This window comes from Temnothorax americanus, unplaced genomic scaffold (assembly GCF_048541705.1).
Source record: "Temnothorax americanus isolate GAGA-0224 unplaced genomic scaffold, ASM4854170v1 Scaffold66, whole genome shotgun sequence".
Classification (NCBI taxonomy): Eukaryota; Metazoa; Arthropoda; class Insecta; order Hymenoptera; family Formicidae; genus Temnothorax; species Temnothorax americanus.
In genome coordinates, this window is record NW_027509788.1 from 120,844 (window position 1) to 141,669 (window position 20,826).

Consider the following 20,826-nt stretch of genomic DNA (forward strand, 5'->3'; position numbering starts at 1 on the left):
CGCTCCTGGTGGCCAAATTCCGAAGTAGCGTAAATGAGACAGATGTAAGACTAGACCGGGACATATGTTATTGTTTATATTTTATTTTTCGAAAATGTCGAAGATTCTTTCCGTTGTGGACCCTATGAATGCTACTAAAGGTTTTGTGCGTCCAATGCGTGAGGGCGAGCAAGTATTAGAGAGTGGTTTAGTTGTGTCAGTGGGACTAAAAAAAAGGAAAGACTGTGTGTTACACATTCAGGCTCTCGTCTTGAGAACCTCAGGTCTTACTACTCAACATCCTTATTTAGTTGAAGTTTGGGTGAATTTGGAAGAAGAATATGGTTCGCGATTGTTAAAGTGAATGTCCAGCTGGGCAATCCGAAAAATGTAAACATGTTGTAGCTGTTCTTCTTTACCTGACAAGGTTAGTCTTCTCAAGTATCTTATTGTTTTGCCTTTTTATTTTCAGTATTAAGCACCGATTTTTCACTATAAGAAAAATATATTTATAATGCATTTTTTCCAGAGTGGAGGAAGCAGAATTAGTAGATTTAAGTTGCATAGACATCGAACAACAGTGGGGAGCTCTTAAAACCTCCACGTTGAAGGAGTATAAAGCAAAACGTCTGACAGATTTATGTCATGTTGACTCACAAAAAGATGTTTATGTGTCTGCTATGTCTGAGGTCACTAAAGATATGGAGAAGAAATGGGCTGAAAGACTATGTCGTTGTAAGCCCCAATAAAATTGAGAAAGTGGACAGTTAAAATACTACTGATTAATTAATTTAAATTAATATCAAATTTTCTGTGCTTTATGTCTTTTGAATGAATTAACTGCGAATTTTTTAACTGTAAATTAAACATTTTTGGTTTTTTTTTTATAATCATGTGTGATACAAGTAATACAAATTGAATCTTAGAAATTAGTATACAGAGTAAATGTTAGTACCGTTGATTTATTTACTGTACTGAATTTTGTCATGAAATATAATAAACTGATCGGATGAAGATGTATTTTATAATTGTAAATTTTTAATGACCTTTAAAATTAGGGATAGAAAATAATATAAGCATTAATGATATTAATGTTTTCTTTTTTCTATAGAAAATGATAAACATTAATAGTATTAATAATATTTTTATTTATTCTCTTATTTTTTTCTGATTGTACTGTAGGTGCTCCGCTGAGTGAATATTCAATTTTCTACAGTGGTCTACGTCATGGAGCTGGATCTACGGACAATGAAGAAGATGCTTTTAATTGCAAAGCTGCAGAAAATTCAGATAATATTTTTAGGCTTGTTACTTTCAGGTCTTGGAAAGTGCTAGGAAAACTTAGCAAACTTGAATCATTAACTTAACAACTTGAAATCAAAAACTTGAATCATTAAGATCAGAACTACTTCAGTTCTATGAAAATTACGTGAAAGTCTCATTCACAGCAAAGCGTTACAATGGCAAGTGGAAGTCAAGGAACAAATATGTGGAGGAGAAATCGCAATCTTCGTATTACAGCATCCAAGGCTCGAAGTCAATATACGTACTATGTCAATCCTAAGGCAGATTGGAATAGTAGATATCAAGAAGTGTACCATAGCAAATTCAAAGGCAATGAAGATACAATCAGAGGTCTCACCAATGAGAAAATCGCCAGGGAAAGATATGAGGACTTATGTGAATGTAAAGTCTTAGAGTCTTGTTTTCTAGTCCGTGAGGAGTTACCTTGGTTAGGGGCCAGTCTTGATGGTACTGCTATGGATGGAAAAGAATTTCTTCGAAACATTGAAATTAAAACTCCTAAAGAAGGAGAGAGACTATCAGCATCAGAGCTTTTAGAAATGAGAGCTGTCAAGACCTTGGATAAGGATGGTGAAATTAGAAAGAAAACTGATCATTATGCACAAATGCAGATCGGTATGCTTTTGAGTGGGCTTTCGGAATGTGATTATCTAGTATATTCTATAGTGGGAAATGATTTTATTTGGAAAAGAGTTCTATTTGATGAACAATATGTGTTTGATCTTGTTTCAAGGCTCATACATGTGTATTTTGATGAATTTTTGCCCAGAATGATATTGGATTTCACACAAAAGCAGTAAAATTTCCTATTTTTTAAATATTTATTTTTAGTATTTTCCCCTGAGATTTAAGAAATTTTAACTGTTAGAATGTTATTTAACTTGGAAACTATTAAAAATATTATGAAACTTTTTTTTTAATGTTTATTGTAACAAACATGTGATTTAATTTTGCTTGTTATACTGTCATAATGTGATCTCTTAAGTATAAGTTTTTCTGTTTTTTTTTTAATTCTTTGTATCTTATGTTATATCTTGTGTGTGCCTTCGCCCCCCCCTCCCACACCCACCCCGCTGGTAGGAGTGCCTACCGTGTGTATGTGCAATAGAACGGTGCGCAAATAAACCTCTCCCAATAATAATATGTTTTAAAAAGTGTTTTATTCAGATCTTACAAACATTCCTCTAACAAATATAAAGGGGTGGTAAAAGAGTAAGTTAAAATAACTTAAGTAAAAAAATAAGTATTATTAGTTTTTGTTTTTTCTTTCTATTAATATAAAAAAAATTAAAATAGTTTTACTCTATGAACAAATTACACAAAATTGATAAAGCAATAAATTTCAAACATCACGATATCTGCACAGTTAAATTTCTGCTGTTTATTTCAAAGAGTTTACATTTCACATAAACTTATCTGTGTTAATAACTGGGAGATCAAGATTAGTTAAGCCAGCTGCAATTATCAAGGTGTCATCAAAATAGTGAGCCAGTGGCCAAGGTACTGGACCTCTCAATAATTCAAATTCTCGTAGCCTCTGAATAACTCTCTCCACATGAACTCTGGCTCTGGCAATATCTGCTGTTTTCAAGGCATCCGTTTGGCTCATTTGCTGCTTTTGATGCAGAAAGGGAGGTCTTATTAGTCGTACATTTCGCTGGAATAAAGAAAGTAAAAAACAGTGTAAATTGAGGAGTCAGTACAGCGTGAGTATAGTATAAAATTGCAGAAACTCACCTGCAAGCATTCTGCTTCAATTCGAAATCCTTTATCAACCATAACTCCATCATAAGAATCCAGTTTATTGAGCACTCCTGTTTTATTAACAATAAATTTATCAGAGGCACGACCTCCAAATGCGTAGCTGATCTCTGTGATGAGTCCAGATGGAGTTATCCCAACGTTAAATTTAACAGTGTGATTCTTCTTGTACTGAGAATAAGTAAGTACTCTGCACTTGAGACATTTGCATTTTTCTATTACTGTTTCAGCACAATCCAATATTATTCGAGTGCATTTATATTTTTTGAAGAATAGTGGCAAATTTTTCCTGATTATTTCTTGATCAGGCCATGGTATCATTACTTTTAAAACTCTTGATAATATTGGTATTATATTCTTGAAATAATTAGAACAAGTTTGTCTGGTAATATTAAATAGAACGGCAATTGCAGTAAAACTCATATTTAGTTTTACTTTTACCATGGTGAGAATAATTCTGTCTCTTAAAGATAGTATTTTTTTATTGGTTGAGGCATCTACTATCAGATCTAACACACAATCTACTAAACCATCAAGAAGATCAATAGAATGTATGCCAGTAAAAGTAAAAAGCTTAGCATCAGTGGTCAACAAATCTGGAAGGATAATGTTTGTTTTTTCCATTGACTGATGAAGATTGCCTATAGTTGGAAATGGAATTGGTGTCACTTCAAAGTTCACTTGATAAGCTTTATCTAGAGTGTTTGACATTTCACTAATGACGTCAGCCAAACTTCGTCCCACTTCATCTGATGATTTTAGAGGCCTCAAATCTATTAAGTTTGCTTGAGTAGATATTTCACTAAAGTATTTATTTAAACAAACATATTCTTGGCCTTGAGGTGAAGGAGCTTCTATTTCATTATCATCTGAATGAAATGGTGTGCTTATTTCTTTTGCAATCCCATCATTTTCTCTGAAAACAACAATAAAAAGATCAGAATTAATTCACTTTCAAAATTTCCTTCTTCAGTAACTGTTTCCTTAAAAAAAAGTATACATATATATAAAATATAATACTTACATTTTTCATTACACTGTCGAGCATGGGCTCTCCACTGTCTTGTCTCTTTCTGCCTTTTTTGGGGTGATGTTTCCAATTTGTCATGTGATCGTTGCGGTAGTTTTTGGGAGGGCACGGCATGAGGAAAAAGTTTATGTCGTTTTAAATCTATAACAATCATACAATACACAAATCTCAATAGAAATATGAAGACTAAAAAAACAGTCATCCTGAGGATAATACTTTTTTAAATTATCTACGAGTTATATACTTCAACTTTATATCAAATACGAAACTTTTATAAAAACTAAATCAGAAATAACTTGAAATTACTTACTTCCTGGAAAATAGTCTTTAGGTAAAAAATGTTGGGAGCAAACACGCATTGATGATGATGCCGGTTTGCCCATCTTCAAAGTTCTCTCCCATTTTTTCTTTAGTTCTTTGTTTTTTGGAAAGATATGTAAACTAATTGCTGGTGAAAAATACGTAGAACATTGAGGAACACAACAATAATTTGTGACTCTCCTTTTCTTTTCAGGAGGAGAGCTATTTTTTTCGTTTGTATGCTCCATTTCTGCTGTAAACTTGCACAAACTGTCTCATTTACGCTAGTTTGCGATCCGGCCGCCAGGCGCGCTGGGGAGAATCTTTGCGTCGCCAATACGAAATCTCCAGATAAGCACGAAGCAATTCAATTCAGTATATCGCCGGCACCGATTACGGTGTTACTGCTGTTTGCGTATGCGCGCGTTGTCGCACCCATGGTGTAAAGAAAGTAAGGTGTGCTCATACCGAGGACGCGTTTTCGTATCGTTCTGCGCATTGTACCAACCGCCTCCATTTTTAAATTCGTATGTTTACGTTGAAAGACACTTAACCTTAATTTTAGACGTCTGTGCTGCAGTACCCGGCAATTACGCGAGTAAAAAGTATATTAACATGCCTTCATGTGCAGTAAAAAGTTGCCGAAGTTATACGGGGAAAAAGGGATCTGAAAATCTCAGATTTTTTAGATTTCCTGCAGATCCAGTAATGAGTGAGCAATGGAAAGTTATCTACGGAAATGAAAATATTAATGTAAAAAATGGTATGTTAAACAAACACTTTCTATTTTGATGTATTTGTTAATACTATAATAAATAAATAAATAAAAATAATAAATATTTTGTACACATATGTGTAGCTCGTATCTGTTCGCTTCATTTTCATGCAAATGCATACAAAGAGGCTTCATGGATACAATCTGTTCTGGGAGCAGGACACACGCCCAAAAAGACCAGAAAACTAAGGACAGATGCAATTCCAACAGAATGCTTAGAATTAATTTTGAATCAAGGTAATACTTTATTTTTCGCATGCTTTTAAATGTACTAATCTTTGTACGTAAAATACATGTGATTATTCTTTTATTATCTGTAAGTATTCTTTTTAATTGTTTTAATTATGCATCTTATTGTTATAAATTATGCATCTATTTTAAATATAAAAATTATCCTTTTATCTAATTACAATTATTTGTTGTATTAATTATAGTAAAATATTATATACTTTATATTATTTTAGTACCTGATGAAACTCCAACGGCTCAGTCAACTTGTACAGGAGGGCAATCCATTATTTCAGTACCTGATGAAACTCCAACGGCTCAGTCAACTTGTATAGAAGAGCAATCCATTATTTCAGTACCTGATGAAACTCCAACGTTTCAGTCAACTTGCACAGAAGGGCAATCGAATGTTGTAGAACAATTTAATGATTCTTCATATTCCCAATTATTTGATACCGGTAAGAATTGTGATAAAATATACAAAACCGATTTTTTAATATTACATTTTTAGTATAATCCCTCATATGTTGTACATTTGTAACTTACATTCTAATAATGTATTGTATTTTCATTAGTATAATATTGTTTTTATATTGATTTATATGAAATTTTAGATGTCAAAGGAAAAATTTTAAAACAGAGATTTACAAAGAAAATGCCAAAGATTATTAGCCCGAAATAAATATTTAGAAAAGAAGCTTTTTAAACAACAAAAGCGCGTAAAAGTAAATTCAAACATAAGGGTGCGAGAAATTTTAAGTTCAGTATTTACTCCCGGACAAATTAAATTGTTATTAAATCCGAATAAGAAAAAAACTCATTGGTCTGCAGAGGATATAGCTGCTGCAATATCCTTGCGCACTGTAAGTCCAAAAGTTTACAGATATTTACAGAAAGCACGCAATGTACCACTCCCCGCATTGTCGACACTTCGTAGATGGGTTGCTACATTCAATGTTAACAATGGTATTTTGGAACATGTTCTTCTCATTATGAAGCATAAAGGCCAGAACATGACTAACATGGACAAAATAACCGTGTTATGTTTCGATGAAATCCATCTATCCAACCAAGCAGCAATTGAACGGAGAGAGGAAAGAGTCATCGGACCGCACGAAAAATGCCAAGTTGCTGTTGCTAGAGGTTTGTTTACCAAATGGAAGCAACCTGTTTATTACGAATTTGACCAAAGCATGACCAAAAATATATTAAAAACTATAATTGCTAAGTTACATGAGATTGGTTACACGGTTGTTGCGATAACTAGTGACTTGGGACCGACGAATCAAACGTTACTCAATGAACTGGGCATTGATAGTGCGGAAGGTAAAACGTACTTTCTACATCCATGCAATGGAGAAATAAAAGTGTACGTATTTATCGATGTTCCGCACTTAATTAAATTGTTACGTAACAATTTATTTGACTCCGGATTTTACATAAATGGTTATTACATAAGTAAAGCCTGCCTAGAAAGGCTAATTCAAATTAATGGCAACGATTTGAAAATTGTACATAAATTGTCGCGATTTCATCTAGACGTAAAGGGAACGCAGCGACAAAACGTCAAACTTGCAACACAGGTTTTTTCGAATACAAATGCTGCCGCTATAGAATGGTGTGGAAAGAAAGGACTTATAGAGGATTGTTTAGAATGGTCTGAAACCGCAAAATGTATCAAACTATTTAATGACTGGTTTGACTTATTTAATTCTTCGTATAAATTCGGTTCACATTCTGGAATGCATGCATATGGCATAAATGCTGAGAAACAAAACGAACTCTTAGATAAAGTTTCGTTATTTGTTAAAAATATGAGGGTTGGGAAAAAAACCCATTTACTTCCTTTTCAAAAAGGAATTTTAATTAGTAATGAGTCATTGAAAAACCTATATAATGATATAAAAAAAATGTTGGAAAATACTCAGTGTCCTGTGACATATATAATGACTGCTCGCCTCAATCAAGATGTAGTAGAGAATTTATTTGCGTACATACGAGCAATGGGTGCTTGTAATGACAGACCGACAGCACTCGATCTTAGATACAGATTTCGATGGTACATATTAGGAAAGCATTCGACAGACGTTTTTACTGAAGGGAGCAACACTGTTGTACAAAATTTGGCAGACACTGAAACTTGCCTTACTAGTAACAGCAATGAAGAGGATGTGGCAAATAATGATCAATTCCATTATGAAACCCTTCAAGAAATGCAAATTTGCAACATTTCGGAGGAATATAATAACACTGAAGAATATAATAAAATAGATAAGGATGTTGATTTAGAAGATTTTGAATACGATGATATTGGTAAGCACATGACTTTGGGGGAGGCCTAGGTCCGGATTGTTGCGCCATTGAAATGATGATGACATATAAAGAGGTAAAAGCAGATAAAAATCATAGAAAAAAAACTTACACTACTATGACTTTTACTTCTTCATATACTGAAATAAATATTGTAGTAATATTTATTATTTTATTGGTAAGTCATCGATGTGGTTTAGTTTCTGTATAAGTAATTAAAATTATTACATATAAGAGTTACTTTAAAAAATAGAAACATATAATAAATAAAATTTGTATTTAATTGAAAAATGTAATAAATATAATAAAAACAAGTAAATAAAATATAATAAATAAATCAGAAAAATATACATCTTAATTACTACATGAACAACGTATAAATAACTATATAAAAGTTCATTGTACATGTTTAATTTTACTATTTATATGAGTACAATTATATATATAAACATATAAAACATATTTTAAGTAATAAATTATCATTGTCACCATAATTTCTGTTGTCAATATTATTGTGTTTCTGACAGATACTGTAAGCCGTTTTAATTATTCCCCTACCTCTCAAGAGCTCCATTGCCTAAAGGAATTTGAAGATTTTGTAAATGCATCCGACGTTATACAGAATGAAGGCTTAAAATATATAGCCGGTTACACAGCATCTAGGTTCCGAAATAAATACCCATTTTTAGGAACTCCTACAAAACTACTGGTTACATCTGATGAAGACTGGATTAATCATATTTCAAAAGGAGGAATGATTAGTCCTTCTATTGAGTTGATTGAAGCGGCAAAAATAATGAATTCGGAGTTTGAAGAATTTCATGGCTCATTTATCAGTAAGGAATCCGGAATTTTCAAAACAATTGCTGAAAAAGTTAGGAAAAACAAACAAACTTTAGCGATACCTCTAGAGGTACTATTATGTTTAATTAGAACGCGAACCTATATTCGTCTGCGAGAAATTAATAAAAAAATAAATACAGAAAATTATAAAAGAAAATCTCAGAAAAAAATAAAAAAAGTGACAAACAAAAAATATTAATATTTATTCACGTTTTATATTATTAGTAAATAACTGTGTTTATTGGTTTTTCATTGTTTCATTTATTTTATTATACTTGACCATACAAATTGTATATGTATATTTAATATATATACGTTCGTAATAAAACGTTCCGTTCGTTACTTGTTCATCTTAAAAAAAATTTTTTTTAATTTATTATTATTTTCTTTATGTAAATGTTTAATTTTTTTATTACAATTTTATATAATATATGCATATTGAACGTACATTTTATTTTCTTCCTTTATTTTATCCTTTTATTAATTTTATGCAAATTGTATAAAAATGAGTGTGATATGTCAATTTAATTTGCCACTACAAAATGGCGGCCGCTGGAACAAAATTTGATTGGCTGTTCAAAAACCTGCGTAATAGCACACCTTACTTTCTTTACACCATGGTCGCACCTTATTACCTCGGGACAGCGTGCGGCTCGTGCAAACGTTATTAACGCGCGGCCGCAATCGCGCGGCAGAAACGCCTCGTGTGAACAGGCTCCTTGATCTCAGTATCAGCTCCCTGCCGTCAATATAAAAATAAAAAATAATATAATAGGTTATTAACCTATTATATTATTTTTTATACATACAGGTTATAACCTGTATGTATAAACACTCACGTAAACGTAGTAATAAACAGTAAATAAAATAAGTATAATAGTAATTAATCGTCGCGTCGCGTAAAGGTAAAGAGTCACGGTCGGTCTCGCGTCTCGCTCCGCGCGTACTTCGTACTTACCCGTGTCTCTCGAGTGCTCTCGAGATAGGTTAAAGCCCCTTGCACAATAGGCGATAGCGATAGCGATAGCGACAGCGACAAAGTTGCCGACAAAGGTATAGCCATGATATAAATATATACATCATGATATTATATTTACATCATGGGTATAGCTTTGTCGGCAACCTTGTCGCTGTCGCTATCGCTATCGCTATCGCCTATTGTGCAAGAGGCTCTGATGAATAGGAACTGATTGACAGCGCGCTAAACGAACGCACTGTCTACACTGCACTGCACTGCGATACTAACGCCGCTAGCCGCCAGTGTCGAAAAAGTGAAAGTGACGTTTCTGATTATGACGTCATCATATAAGACATCGGCATTAAGAGGAAAGGAGGAGGAAGTATCTTAATAAAAAATTTTCACATTTGGACTTTGCGTCGCAATATCTCCGCTCGTAGGGCACGTAGCGGAATATTATAAGAGAAACCCCCCCCTAAATTGGATTCCAAGCTATCGATCAAGCCTACTTAGAACTTAATCCGTTCACTTGTTATCGAGATCTCAACATCTCGGGTACTCGCAACCCGTCGCGTCGCGTAAAAGAGTTATTATTATTATTATTATTATTGTTATTGTTATTATTATTATTATTATTATTATTGTTATTATTATTGTTGTTGTTGTTGTTGTTGTGTTGTTGTTGTTGTTGTTGTTGTTGTTGTTGTTATTATTATTATTATTATTACGGTCGGTCTCGCTCCGCGTGTACTTAACGCGAGACACTACCGTGTCTCTTGATAATTTTTTGTATTTTTGACCCGCCATATTGGATCCGCCATTTTGAATTTTGCAATTTTTATTTCAAGTTTGAATTTAGCGACCCTAAAAACATAAAAATATAGTATATATCCCATTTTGATTACTGCAATATAAGTATCTTTTTTGAATGTGCGAATATTTCCGTCATGGAGCAGAGTCTTTGTTAGCCAGTTTTATTTTTGCGGATATTTATTCCGTCATTGACAGTCAAGGGGTTAATTGCTTATGTATATAGAATCACTAATTTGGATGTCCTGATTTCTTTTTATCTTACATCATCATTTTATGAAATTTCTGGTAAATTTCTGTCTAATAATCTTGAATTTAATTTCTTTTGATTTCACACTTTGATACATACGTTTGCGTTAAAATGGTTTGTTCCCACGGTTGATTTATCTTTAATTAGTTCTTTTCAGTGTTTGCATTAAAAATATTTAATATTTATATTATTATAATTTTAATAAATATTTGTTTTTTTTTTAATGTACTAGTTGCCCAAAGCTTCCAATTTACGTATCACAATAAGTAATCTGTAACTTTGCGCAAAAGTTAGAAAAATTATACTCGAGTAATATCATGTATCAAACTTGTAATTCGACTTGATTTACCGCTTCATGATTTTCTTTTGCTTTATGATTTACTGTTTGCTGTTTAAATCCACTGCATTTTGTTTGGCCCAACGTTGCAATTACACCTATAACGTTCGCCACTTCGTTCTTCTTTATTCACATGATTTGCGTCTGCGATACGTTTAGTTGCCGTGCTGGTTGTTTCATGGGCGCCGTAATTTGAGCGTAGAGATATATTGCGAGATGAAAGATCGCGATGCCAGTCGCCGCGGTGGAAAGACCCGGAGCGCTATTAGATACATCGGTTACATAATGCAACGCCGAATCCAGGCTTTACGGTCACGCGGTTTTGCCCAGCATCTGCCATCACCTCCGGCTCCGGAGAGTCGGCGGATACATAAGTCACTGCACATGCCTAGTACCCAGCACGTCTGTAGACGTGCGTACATAATGTACTTTCTAGATACTAGCGCGGCAGAAACGAGGCATGAAGAAAAGTGGAAGAACATTGAGAGAGAGAGAGAGAGAGAGAGAGAGAGAGAGAGAGAGAGAGAGAGAGAGAGAGAGAGAGAGAGAGAAAGGAAGAGAGAGGGAGAGAACGAATAGTCTGTGTCGAGAGGATGACTGTACAATATCGTCGGAGGACAATGAGCCGAGAGAGAGAGACTGCAACGTAGCGAAACCTGACAAAATAGACGCGTTTTAGGAATGCGAATTCTTGTTCTCTTCAAGATTGTGTGTTGTCATTTGACTTAACTATCGTAATATATAATATCCTCTCGTCCGGTTCAAATGGGTATTAATGTTTTATGATAGTTCCTTACGATGCCAAAGAAACTATCCTCCTTTACCATTACATTGTAGATTGTAGTTGTATACTGCTTTCGGACGCGAATATGTCAGACGTAATTTTGCTATTATATTGATATTATTTTCATTTTTAAGCTTCTTAATCACTTTATTGATGATGATCCGGATTTGCTAAGAAATATAAATTTTAACATTCCAACTAGAGACTTAAGACAGTACTCAATCTTTCATATCGGGCAGCATCTTTGTATGGATACTTTGTATGGGACAAATTCTTGGATTAATAGGTTTTGATGATGTCTGCGAGCAATTATTCCAATAAGGGGTGGATGGATAAACTTCCGAAAAAACCTCCCACAACCGATTTTGATAAAATTTTACAGGTATGTAGTATACCCACTAAATGTAGTCGAAACCCAGTGTTAAGTTCCACAAATGCTTAGTTTCCGAGAAAAAAAATTGATTTTTCGACAAAATTAACTTCTTTCATGTTCTTGTAATTAAAAAAAAATTATCTTACTCTATGAATTGAGAATAACATTAGAAAAAAGATTACCAATTGTTGTGTAGGTGGAAAAGTGTATGCGTGGAGGCAGTAGATTCCGCTCTCCTGCGGGGGGCTCCACTACCGTTAGACTAGACACATAGTGTGTTTTGCAAAGTACATGCGTGAACTTTCCACGCGTGGAAAGTTATAAACCCATGTGGCACTCCTGCAGTGGGCGATATGAAGTGAACCTCGTTTCGCGTGGAAAGTTGTAATGATACTTCTTTATACCAAGAATATACTTCTTTAATATCTGAAATTAATTTTGAAAAGAATCTAAATTCATTTTATGCCTTTATCTTTCTGATCGGTAAAAAATCCAAGGGCATTTATTTGGAGGCCATTTGAAACATTTCCACCAAATAATACGTAAATTGAGCATAGAAAGTTTTCGAAAGTTTATCCAATAAATCAATCCAAAGTCTTAGCTTGGATATAAAAACGCTCTTTGTATTAGATTTTGTAAAATGTATGTTCTCTTTCTCTCACTATGTATGCTAAAGGGTATTTTCTTCCGTTGATAAAGATTATTATTATTATTATTTTATTATTATTAAAAACAGTGTTCTACGCGACGTATATATATATATATATATATATATATATATATATGTAATACATAAGTTAAATAAATTAATTGTGTTATACAAAATTTTAAAATTTTTTATCGCCGCTTTAGAAAATTTGAACGCAAAATGTATTGCCGCGAGAAATTGGACAGTAAAATAAGATATGTATAGAGCAGATATATAAATCGGATGCGATAATCTCGAATGAAAAAAAATGAGTCCACGCAAAAGGGACGACTAAAAAAAGTTCGAATATAATAGCCGGTTAATAAAGGCTTTACATCGCGGGAAGATTACGAAAATCGGGAGGGGAGCTTTCGCGATAACGACGTTTCGTGTCGAGAGTCTCCTGCGAAGTGCGAAACGGTAAACGCGGGATTAACGGTCGCCCGATCTTATCATGCAAACAGTATCTCGATTTTTCAATGTGGCATAAATAATTTATTCGCTCATATGCACACGAATCTACACACACATATATATATATATATATATATATATATATATATATATATATTCAAAAAGAAAAACACAATCATCGCATGATATTATTTACAGCCTTCCTATACATCGAGCAGAATCTTGCCAAAAACAAATGTAAGAAATCGAATACCAAATCTACTGGAAATTTTCGCGTATCCTTGACTCCGTTTACCGCGTAATAGTACACTCGTATTTTCCTGTATTCCGCGATCCCGTTACCGGTTTGCAAATCGACCTCGCGCCCTCATTCGCGAACCGATGAATTCGGCAGACCGGAAAATTGGGGCTTTCCTTCGCGGTGGTCACCCTCGCTTCCGGCATGCCACCTGCGACACGATCTCGTCGGACAAAGAGAAAAAAGATATTACGGAACTGTGACGGCGCATTTTTAGAAGCGCGGCCGTTTAGCGCTACACAACTCCGTTTAGCACTATGCTTCGCGTTCGACCGATCAGTCTTATTGTCAGTCGGACGGTCGGACGCAACTAAATAAATAATGCAACGCTATAATCAGAGCGCTAAGAGAGACCGTTGCATTTGATAGTTCGCTCGTTAATTTTTAGATCTCATCTAACATAAATAGGACGCTGAATCTTTTCTATAATGTCAATCAAAGATGAACTAAATCCGAAAAATGTGTATTATTTAATAAAATGTTGGAAATGTTAGATATACGACAACGCGTTTGTTTATGCAGAAATAATTCATGTTGCCGTTATGAAGCAAATGCAATTTCCCAGAAATGGCAGCGAATTATTCTTCGTGCGGAACTATTGTAAGTCTCTCTATAAAAGAACGCCCTTCGTGTGGTGCCACAATGGGGCGACGATATCCGTTATATGTGTCGTGATGAAGGATACAGTTGCAAACACGACGATTCGAGTATATCGTCGGAAAACCTTGATATAATATACATGGTGGGTGTGAAATCGTAGCACAAGCAAGAACAAGGTGATTTCTACCAAAATAAGTCGAAATTGTAGAATAATTTGTTTTCGTACGAAGCGTCGTTTTCGAAATAAATAATTTTGAAAATCTGTTAAGTACACGTGCACTTGACTATGTCTCGACTAACGGATCTTGCTATAGACATAGGCAATGTCATTATTTGTTTCTTATCAAACCTATTATGTTGCTTAGCTATCAGTTTCTGCCAAGTTTTTGCGATGGCAAGATATAGCAATCGGGAGTATACTGATATGATTCTTGCTTTAGGAGCTTGTGGCGGTAAGTCCCACGAGAAATTGTTCAATCACAGTTGAATTTGAGGAGAATAATTGACTGTGATTGGTCATTTTTTTAGGGTTTAAGGCTTAAAACACCTATTATAAGACTAACACATAAGGTAAACGGCCCAGTTATAGGCACCTTTATAGCAGCGACCCTGATTTTCTATTATTTTCGAACGCGATATATTGTTAAACCCCAAACAAACTATTTTAACACGTGCATTAAAGCTTTCTGAGTAAGATTCACCTATATTTTTAGTTAAATCATTCAGTTCTAATAAATAAATAATTATTTTTATAATGCTCGTTACTGCCGGCGTTTTTGGCACTATCGAAGTGCTCTGCCGCACTTTATGGCACCAACGGGCCCAATTTTCGGCACTTCGAGACGTCACAGTTACTTAAATTGTCCTGCGTATAATTTTAGCTGTAATAATCAATGTTTAATTACTAATTAGCTCTCTTGTAGGTATTATATTTTGCCAACCTCTATGCAAAAACTACATATAATATAAGATATATGAGATAAATTAGCTACCTTCGAAGAGTCCAAAGTCTCCATCACTTTTTTCTCTATCTGTGCTTACACTCTGTTACAACAGATTTTTTATATATTACATTAAAATACAAAAAATAAGATAGGTGAAAATAAAACACAGAAAACAAACTTTATCTGTAGCGTAAAAAAAGTGTCAAAATGTGTTGAATAATTAATAAATTTCAAACAAATTTCATAAAAATTCATTAGAATTATTTTTTTCATAAATGATATTTTTTATTATAAATTTTTGAGTTGCAAGTATCAATAAATCTATCTCAATTTCTAGAATAATAAAGCAAAATTGATGATGCAACATATTACAAACTCTGTGCCAAAAAGTGAAACATAACCTTCATTACGTGACGCACTTCTTGGCATCGGGAATTTAAGGGAAAAACTAACATACAGATAAACTATTACTTATCTAATCGATAATGTGATTCGTACTGAACATGTTCATATAGCCATTATGACGTTTTAATACTTACATAATACTAAAAATCAGCAGTTTGACGTTCGCTACCACTAAGGTGTGTCACCTAGGAATGTCCTTCGGGAGCCACTGAAACGCGCGAGTCGCCCCATTCACTGTCGGTAATTTAAGTACGAAAAATTAAAAAAAAAAGTGTTTATGCAATAATCAACAGTAAAAAACGCTCTTTAATTTGCTTGTAATTTTTTTAATATTTGACGAAAACTTTATTTATTACAAATATAAATGTACCGTCGGTGCCGGAAACTAGGACAGTGCCTGTAACTGGGCCGTTTACCTTACGCTGCAGCTTGCTTATACTACAGCAACGTTATCCAAATCATTGGTACGCATTTCAAGAATTAAAAGCTCAACTCACCTTAGCAAAAATTCCTGAGTCCGTAATTAAAAGAGCACGGCTTTGCATTCAACAGGGAGGCCAACAGTTTTTTAAGTAAAATTAAAGTAAGAAATTAAAAGATTCATTTCCGAGGTCTCTAAACAAAAACACGAACAGAAATAGCAGTTTATAGTAAGTTAGTCGAGACATAGTCAAGTGCACGTGTACTTGATAGATTGTCAAAATCGTTTATTTCGAAAACAAAGCGTTGTACAAAATAAAGTATTCTACAATTTCGTCTTATTTCGACATGAGGAATCACCTTGTTTTCGCTTGTACTATACGGTTTTGCACCTATCCTGTATAATCCACGTTATTCTGAGCATTACATAATAATTATCCCTTTGTTATTAGTAGCCAGATCAAGGTTTTCAACATCATTGAATCGAGATATACCCTGTATTAAAATCGAGCTCGCTCTTTCTGCGACGTTTCGCGCATTTGACAAGATAGTTGCGACATAAATAAAACTGCAAGACTGCAAAGTTAAAAAATACAGCCGATTTGACTCTCGGAATCCGATATATCATTCATGGAATGGGGTTTTCACACGACTTGGCCACGTAAAAAACGTAATAAGTGTTTGGTTCAGACAGGAAAGCACTGTGTGTGATGATACATTTATTGCATGTCGAGCCACGTGCTCGCTCTCCACCGAGAACTGGCAGCCGGAAATAGATCCCGTTTTCAAATGAGAAAGCACCTCGCGCTGGTCTTTTGCTTACAAAAGCTGCTTTTTACATCATGGCAGTGTTATTCACTACCGTCTCACGCATTAGAGTGGATTCGAGATTTAAATCACTTTATCGGCTTAACGTCTTAAACTTGAAACTCTCTAGTTTCACCAGCTGTTGCAAGTTTCTTATTGTCGTTACCCTCAACATTTCCAAGATTTCATTTATTACGTAATAATGAATAAAACACCAACGTAAATCAGACGTGAAAGCACGGAATTGTACTACACTGTTGGAAAATTTATGTTAAATATAACATAAATCGCATGTCTCAAACGGTCCACTCTTTTTGTGTTAATTTAACATAATATGGATGTGTTAAATAGTAACACCGATACTATATGTTAAAATATTTCAACAGAAAAGAAATGTAATTTTGATCGTAATTTGAGGTTAATTATGTGTACAATTAACATAACTTTTATGTTGAAGTTAAGATTGTAAGATAAAATCAACACTCTTTTTCTGTAAATTTTAACACATTTAATAAATATGTTCAAATTGTGTTACTTTAACATATTCGATCTTTAAAATAGTTCGATGATGAACAACTTTTGCCAAAAGTGATAGGTTTTATTTTTTATATCAAAAAAAGGAACTCTCCTGAATCGATTAAGCTCAGAAAAAAGATAATTTACCGTCCCGTTCTCAAGATATTTAATTTTAAAATTAGGTGATTTTAATGATTTTAACATTGGTCTAATAGGAAAAGAGGTTATTTTTCTATGAATAACACGAGTTTGCGAAAAATCTTTTGCCAAAAATGTCTGAACAATATATATCGATGGAAAGAGGACACTGTGAGGAAGCTTATAGTTGAAGGTAAACATCACGATCCACCGTACAGTTTTTTTTAATTAATAATAATTAAAGTTGAAAACTAGTCAAGCGACGCGTTAACACACACATTATTTAATCTATTTCAGGCAAAATATTATTCTACAACGTAAAAATTATTTACTAAATAATCTCTTTACGTCGTTACGAAGCTTTGCGATGCGTTATTCTATTTTTTATAATCATAAAAGTAAAAAAATTATAAACATTGTTTTGACTTCGGCCTTTCATCATCGAACTACCTTAAATTATTTTAATAATTTTACATTTTAAATTTGTTAAGTTCAATTAACATAGCAGGCATATGTTAAATCTACACATGTATGTGTTGATTATTTTACACAAAAATTTTAACAAGGACCTTTTTTAACAAACTTACAAAAATTTTCCAACAGTGTAGGTTTGGCTTAGCCGCGAAATAATCCTCGACTTGTCAATGGGATAATATATAGCCAATTGTAACGAGCGTTTATTAAATTTATCCTGCGACCTGAAGAATCGCAGTCACGATGCGTGACCTTGCGACACCCGTTGCGTGAAATTTATTTATAGAAATTTGGACGCGGAATCTCCCCGGATGACACTCGGGAGAAATACGCATATACTTGAACCTGGAAGCAACCGAGCGTTACCGTGTGCCCTGTAATAAAAGGATACTTCGCATCTCCAATTTTAATCTTCAATCGTCTGCACTTAGGTACTAGCATTGACACACAGAACCTTCTTTTGCAAAGTTTCTTTTAAAGACGTTCGCAGCTTTCCTCATCTTGAGTCTGTAATTATTTTCCATCTGTAAAATAAATATTTCTATAGAAAGAGATAGTCTTGGAAATAATTGTTCGCCTTAAAAATTGTTTGAGTCTTCAAAATAACTGCAGTGTAATACAGAAAATTGAATATATTACTTGAAGTGGGCGCGGAGCAAATGGATCGTCGTCCGCATAGATAGAGTCTAATGGGATTATCATGGCAGATATTACATTTATTAATAACATCAGGTTTTTTTTTAAGAGAAAGCTCGAGGACTCACCAATATCGTATAAATGCACATCACACGTAAATGTGTGCGGGCGTGCGTGCGTGCGTGCGTGCGTACGTCATACGTGTACTCGGAGACACATGTGGCGAGCGACCGCGCCACGCGACTCCACTTGAGAGCATTCGAGGTCCAAATATAGCAAGCATGTACGTACATATAAGCACCAAGCACATCTCTACGAGCGAGAGTACGAGATTGATGCCTCGAATAATCGGCTGACACGCGGAATTGGACAATCCAAAAGAGTCAGAAGCGCGGGTATGAAGAAACATCTCGCTTTAATTGGTGCTGCGGAATAGCACAAATTAATGGCTCAGACGCTCCGAAATTATAACGGAGCTCTGCTAGTTGAGTTTAACTTGCCTCAATGCGTTTAATACAATCTCCATTCGATAATCTACAAAGTATTATACACAAGAAAAAAATTTAGTTGCTTAAATTTGATATAGATTTAATCCAGAAAAAAAATCCAGATACCTATAATTATTTCTATCAAATATTCCAGTTACAAAATATCAAGATAACCAGAAATTCTGTTTGGGATAACCAGAATATATTTCTGTACACGTCTTGTGGATGTTTTATTAACGTTCCAAAACACACATTTTTCTCATTATTGGATTATAAAAAGTACGTTTAATGACTAAAAATATTTGAAATTTTGATTACACTCTCTTTTTACGTTTCTTTTTTACGCGATTCTTTTTATGTGGTTTTTCTAAATAACGCGGTTTCTCGAAAAATTGTTGTAATCTCTCCTGTACATGTACAGACTTTAATTTTAATTTCTTCATTAATAACGAATTGTAATTACGTTAGTTACCTCACAATGAAAAAAAAATTGAATTAAATTTGTTTTTCCACTGTCTGTCATAAGTGAATCAACAAGTGAATCACAGCAGACTCAAGAAACAGTATAAATTTCATTATAACAAGATATCGTAATTGTAATTACGTTATAGTTACCTCACAATGAAAAAAAATTGAATTAAATTTGTTTTTCCACTCTCCTGAAAATTGTGAATTTTTTAGTTGTAACAGTATCCTTCTCGGAGTGGAATATGTTGTCAGCGCACGCGCGCGCGCACACACACACACACAGATCCTAGAGAAGTAAAACATAATCCATTTTCTCAATATATATTACAAAAGGTTTTTTATCACATGGTTGGCCTAAATACAAGCACCTTTTACACGGTAGACGCATACCGAGTGAAAAAAACCATGTAATAAGAAAACTTTCCCAAATTGCACCATTTTTTACGCGGTTTTTCAAAATAACAGTTTTTTACGTGGAACATATCTACCGCGTAAAAAGAGTATTAGACATAGATATATCTTTTTTTCATTTACATCTAAAAATTAAGAAGCTTTAGAGATGTTGTCTGATGTAACTTTACCAAAATAGCATGATAGCATGATAGTAATTATATTGAAACGCGATTCTTCTAACGTAATAACATAGCAAAGTCGATTTATCGCAAGTAAGAAGCATTGAACTTAATTGCAGCCGATTACGTCTTGCGTCAAATGGCGATATCAAGAAGATGATTCAAGAGCAATATATGTCTGTTTAATCTAGTTGGGTAAGGGTTTACGTACTAACGGTTCTGGCAATCGTAAAGCTATTAACTTAAATTGTACATCCAGTGTTCATGGAACTCGTTGTAATTGATAGCAGAAGTTTCAAGTACCTTCAAGTCGCTTTAAACGAGCGTACTAATTCTAAGCATTACGATTATCCGTGATGTTTCCAGAGCTGCACTACAGTTCACGCTAAGGATGGCATTGTATATTTGGTGGTTTGACTTCAATATATTTGAAAGATACGTGATGCGTAAAATATATTAATTACATAATTATGTCTTGTACTTCCCGTCTCTCTTTGATTCTTTAGTCTTCGAACAGGTTTCTAAAATTGCATTTATAGAACTACATATTTCGCATAATATGTTCTCCTTTTTTAAACATTTTTTTCGAGCGTTGGCGTTTATTTTTCTCGCTGTGTTACTGCATCTCTTTTAAAATAAACTCCTTATGCACACGTGTGGACATAGACTTCTATCTCTGTTTACTCGCAGACAACCAGGCTCGATTCGAACCGAGATGTTTGAGGTATATGACATCCCAAGGCAACTGGCTCCGAAATGTAGCGCATAAGATCGAACCAGCGGTCGCGAGTTATCGTCCTGAAAGCGTTCAAGTCCAAGGTTTCAAGACTCCGAAAAGTGGTGCTACTCTAAAAATAATAATCTGTCGCGCACACGACAGAAAACGAACGTCTGGCGACGACGACGACGATGACG

The 20,826-nt window shown here is 34.1% G+C and overlaps 4 protein-coding genes across 9 annotated transcripts in view; 3 read left to right on the forward strand and 1 right to left on the reverse strand.

The window, feature by feature from the left end:
* Positions 1–20,826, forward strand: part of Nrt (Neurotactin) — a 76,406-nt gene that overhangs the window by 46,914 nt on the left and 8,666 nt on the right. The window lies entirely within an intron of this gene.
* LOC143905714 (uncharacterized) lies at positions 3–2,631 on the forward strand. The gene is made up of 2 exons (XM_077421288.1): positions 3–406; positions 509–2,631. The coding sequence occupies exon 2, from the start codon at positions 1,440–1,442 to the stop codon at positions 2,082–2,084; it is 645 nt and encodes a 214-aa protein (XP_077277414.1). The 5' UTR covers positions 3–406; positions 509–1,439; the 3' UTR covers positions 2,085–2,631.
* Positions 2,642–9,656, reverse strand: LOC143905713 (uncharacterized). Of its 5 annotated transcripts, none has more exons than XM_077421287.1 (6): positions 9,490–9,656; positions 9,167–9,270; positions 4,386–4,523; positions 4,070–4,216; positions 3,022–3,961; positions 2,642–2,941 (listed from the first exon to the last, which is right to left on the reverse strand). In XM_077421287.1, exons 5-6 carry the CDS (start codon positions 3,754–3,756, stop codon positions 2,687–2,689), a joined length of 990 nt encoding a protein of 329 aa, XP_077277413.1. In that variant the 5' UTR covers positions 3,757–3,961; positions 4,070–4,216; positions 4,386–4,523; positions 9,167–9,270; positions 9,490–9,656; the 3' UTR covers positions 2,642–2,686. The 5 variants fall into 5 exon arrangements, with proteins under 5 accessions (XP_077277413.1, XP_077277412.1, XP_077277411.1 ...); XM_077421286.1 differs by having other exon boundaries at positions 4,386–4,635; XM_077421285.1 differs by having other exon boundaries at positions 4,386–4,698.
* Positions 4,991–6,152, forward strand: LOC143905715 (uncharacterized). Of its 2 annotated transcripts, none has more exons than XM_077421289.1 (4): positions 4,991–5,138; positions 5,235–5,387; positions 5,615–5,836; positions 5,993–6,152. In XM_077421289.1, exons 1-4 carry the CDS (start codon positions 4,991–4,993, stop codon positions 6,058–6,060), a joined length of 591 nt encoding a protein of 196 aa, XP_077277415.1. In that variant the 3' UTR covers positions 6,061–6,152. The 2 variants fall into 2 exon arrangements, with proteins under 2 accessions (XP_077277415.1, XP_077277416.1); XM_077421290.1 differs by having other exon boundaries at positions 5,675–5,836.